Source organism: Primulina huaijiensis, unplaced genomic scaffold, assembly GCF_012295235.1.
Source record: "Primulina huaijiensis isolate GDHJ02 unplaced genomic scaffold, ASM1229523v2 scaffold207798, whole genome shotgun sequence".
NCBI classification, from domain to species: domain Eukaryota; kingdom Viridiplantae; phylum Streptophyta; class Magnoliopsida; order Lamiales; family Gesneriaceae; genus Primulina; species Primulina huaijiensis.
Window position 1 is genome coordinate 1 of NW_027355005.1, and position 3,774 is coordinate 3,774.

Below are 3,774 nucleotides of genomic sequence, written 5' to 3' on the forward strand. Positions count from 1 at the left end.
ACCATTCAGCATCTTTAATATCTCAACACTAGAACTTATATCTTTCACACAAAATAACTTATCTGGTGTTCTTCCAAATGATATGTGCCTTCAACTTCCATCACTTCAAGGGGTTTATCTATCTTTCAATGAGATTCATGGCCAAATTCCATCCACTATTTCTGCATGTTCTCAGCTTCAAACCCTGTCATTGTCAAATAATAACTTTATTGGAACCATACCACCCGAAATCGTGAATTTAGAGATGTTGGATGTATTGTATCTTGGCTTCAACAAGTTCACAGGTACGACCTTACATTTTGCCAATCAATGCATGTCATTGTTGTGCTATATATGTTTCAAATAAATGCTGCCAAATTAAGTATTCATATAATGCCTAGTTCCATTAGTCCAAGATCCTATATGCATTAGTTGCAAATCATGTCGGACATGATGTAAAAATTGAGTTTTCCATTGAATATTAGGAAGCAGCAATCTTATAATTTAACATCCGAGTAGCATCTTTGCATGAGCACGATGTTCTAGCTTGTTTTACCAACTTCAAATTCCATTTCTTTGAATTTGTCAGGCCCAATTCCATCTGAGATAGGTAAACTTCGTAATCTCCAGTTCTTTGCCGTGGAAAACAACCTTCTTAGTGGCTCTATTCCATCCAGCCTCTTCAACATCACTTCGTTACTGCGTTTGTCATTGGCTCAAAATAAACTCGAGGGAATCTTAATAGAAGAATTTGGGAATCTCACCACGCTTATGGAACTTTATCTTGGCCATAACCACTTCACCGGTTCAAAAACTGTTAATTTATTCCTTTCACGAGAAATTTCTTCCCGCTTTCTTGACTTCTACAGCTTGTTTTGTATTTACAGGTGTGATACCTCAAAGGTTTAGTGAACTCAAGGAATTAGCGGCACTGGACTTGGGAACTAATGGATTAAGCGGTTTCGTGCCGCCAGATATATTCAACATTTCCACGTTGATATTGATTTCACTGACTGGAAATTACCTTTCAGGAAAACTTCCATCAAATATTGGTAATCTTCTTCCAAATCTTGAAGAACTTTACCTTGGTGCGAACAACTTTGATGGAGTTTTCCCGAATTCTATCTCAAACTGTTCTGAGCTGACAACTATAGACCTTTCTGAGAATAAATTCACCGGTCCAATCCCAGATTCTCTCGGGAATCTAAGATCCCTACAACTCCTAAACTTGGAGACGAACAACTTTACAAGTGAATCTATGTCTCCTGAATTGAGCTTTCTCAACTCCTTGACGAATTGCAGGCAGTTAACCGAATTGGCTATCAGTTACAATCCACTAAATGCCATTCTTCCTTCATCTGTGGGGAATCTATCTTCTTCCCTGCACACTGTTTATGCTTCTGATTGCAAAATTACGGGCTACATTCCGAACGAAATTGGTAACTTGAGTGGATTGGCATCATTGTATCTTTATGGAAATGAGTTGAGTGGATTTATTCCAGAAACACTAGATGGTTTATGGGACCTTCAGCGATTATCTCTTGGTAGCAATCGAATAAGAGGATACATTCCAAGTGGCTTATGCAAATTAAAGAACCTGGGAGCATTGTACTTGAGCCAAAATTTACTTATAGGCTCAATTCCAGAATGCTTGGGAAATGTCTCTTCTCTAAGGGACATAGACCTCAGTTTCAATAACTTAACTTCGGATATACCTGCTAGCATATGGAACTTGCAAAATCTTCTCACACTTGACATTTCCTCAAATTCCTTCACTGGTTCTCTCTCTCCTCTAATAGGAAATCTGAAAGTGGCAACGTCAGTTAACGTGTCAATGAACCAACTGTCAGACGATATTCCCGCTACACTGGGAGATTTGCAAAGCCTAATAGATCTTTCTCTGGCTCATAATAGATTTCGAGGATCCATTCCTGAGTCGATAGGTAACATGTTAAGTTTGGTTTCCCTAGACATTTCCTACAATAACATCTCTGGTGCAATTCCAAAGTCTTTAGAAGCACTAAAGCATCTTGTGTACTTCAATGTTTCTTTCAATCAATTATCAGGAGAGATTCCTACTGATGGTCCTTTTCATAACTTTACTAGTGAATCTTTTATGTCCAACGTTGGATTATGTGGTCCACCGATGTCATCCTGTCGAGAATCAAAGCACAAATCTAAAGTAAAACAAGTACTTCGAGTAGTATTCATTCTCCTAGGAATTGCAGTATTAGTGTCAGCCGTCACCTTCACCTTGATACTGATTAAAAACAGGAGAAAACCCAGGCCTCCAACTGTATCAGATATATCATCTGTTGAAAGACCTCCAAAAATTTCCTATCACGATCTTTTACAGGCAACAAATGGATATAGTGACGAAAATTTTCTCGGTAAGGGAAGTTTCGGTTCTGTTTATAAAGGTGTTATGAGAGACGGGACAATTTTGGCCATAAAGGTATTTAACATGGAATTAGAAGGTGTGTTGAAGACCTTTGATGTTGAATGTGAAGTACTTCGCAATCTTCGCCATAGAAATCTCACGAAGGTAATCAGCAGTTGCTCCAACCAGGATTTCAGGGCCTTAGTGCTCGAATACATGCCCAATGGGAGTCTGGAAAAGTGGCTGCATTCTGATGGATATTTCTTGAATATAATTCAAAGATTGAGCATAATGATCGACGTGGCTAGTGCCTTGGAATATCTTCACCATGGTTACTCCACACCTGTGGTTCACTGCGACTTGAAGCCTAGCAACGTCCTTATAGATGAAAACATGGTTGCCCATGTTAGTGATTTTGGTATTGCAAAATTTTTGGGCGAAGATGGGAGCATAACACACACCAGGACCATGGCTACACTGGGTTACATGGCTCCAGGCAATACTCAACCTTGAATTTTTCTTCTCACTTTCCGCTCATATTTTGCTAATAATTTGTTTGAAATTGTCATTTTCAGAGTATGGGTTGGAAGGTATGGTTTCCACAAGATGTGATGTGTATAGTTATGGCGTCATGCTGTTGGAAACTTTCACAAGAAAACGGCCTAGTGATGAGAAGTTTGATGGAGATCTTAACCTCAAGAAGTGGGTAAAGAATTCACAGTCTAATGCACTAAGTCATGTTATTGATGTCGATTTAACAAGACCAAAGGAAGAAAATTTTAACAAGAAATTGAGATGTCTTAATTCCGTCCTGGAATTAGCCTTGAATTGCATGGCAGAATCGCCTGGAGAAAGGATGAACATGAAAGATGTCCTTGCAGAACTAAAGAAAATCAAACTTCAGTTAATGTCAGATTAATGGGGATTCAGAAATTCCGGTAAGAATCAATGTAAACATATCGTTGAGGCAATATAAATATCTTCCTCTTTGCGTTTATGTGTGTGTAGAGCAAAAGCAATTGCAAGAAGGGGTTGGTTTGGAAACCATGCTATTGACAGCAGCTCGAACATGAGACTATGATGATTTTATCAAGAGATTATTTTACCACTGTAAAATATTATAATTTTATCCGAAGAAGTCGCCATATTATAGTTCATATGAAATTTTACCAGGATCAATTTCATCAAACAAGTTTACAGCGTCTATTGTAATGAAAAAAGTTTCCGTGCAACTCCTTGTTTCTTGAATTCACTGTTGGAACGATTAGAAGCTGAAATTTTCTGTGAACTTCGAAAATTTATGTGAAACTTTTTTATTGGATTAAAATGGAATAACCCAAGATGGATCAACTCAAATAAATTAAAAAATAATGATGGAGGAAAAAATCGGTTCAGATTAAATGGAAGGGTGTAAA

At 37.9% G+C, this 3,774-nt stretch overlaps 1 protein-coding gene across 1 annotated transcript; it reads left to right on the top strand.

Annotated features, from left to right (window-relative positions):
• Window positions 1–9: 9 nt before the first annotated feature.
• On the top strand, window positions 10–3,573 carry LOC140966722 (uncharacterized). Its single transcript, XM_073426972.1, has 5 exons — window positions 10–284; window positions 569–784; window positions 867–2,855; window positions 2,935–3,297; window positions 3,368–3,573. Exons 1-4 carry the CDS (start codon window positions 83–85, stop codon window positions 3,276–3,278), a joined length of 2,751 nt encoding a protein of 916 aa, XP_073283073.1. The 5' UTR covers window positions 10–82; the 3' UTR covers window positions 3,279–3,297; window positions 3,368–3,573.
• Window positions 3,574–3,774: the final 201 nt, after the last annotated feature.

Bases quoted from the DNA above. Each gene is read 5' to 3' on its own strand.
- LOC140966722 (XM_073426972.1), top strand. From the start codon at position 83: ATGTGCCTTCAACTTCCATCACTTCAAGGGGTTTATCTATCTTTCAAT. The intron at 785-866 runs GTTCAAAAACTG...TTGTATTTACAG, and splicing joins TGGCCATAACCACTTCACCG to GTGTGATACCTCAAAGGTTT. The intron at 2,856-2,934 runs GCAATACTCAAC...TGTCATTTTCAG, and splicing joins ACTGGGTTACATGGCTCCAG to AGTATGGGTTGGAAGGTATG.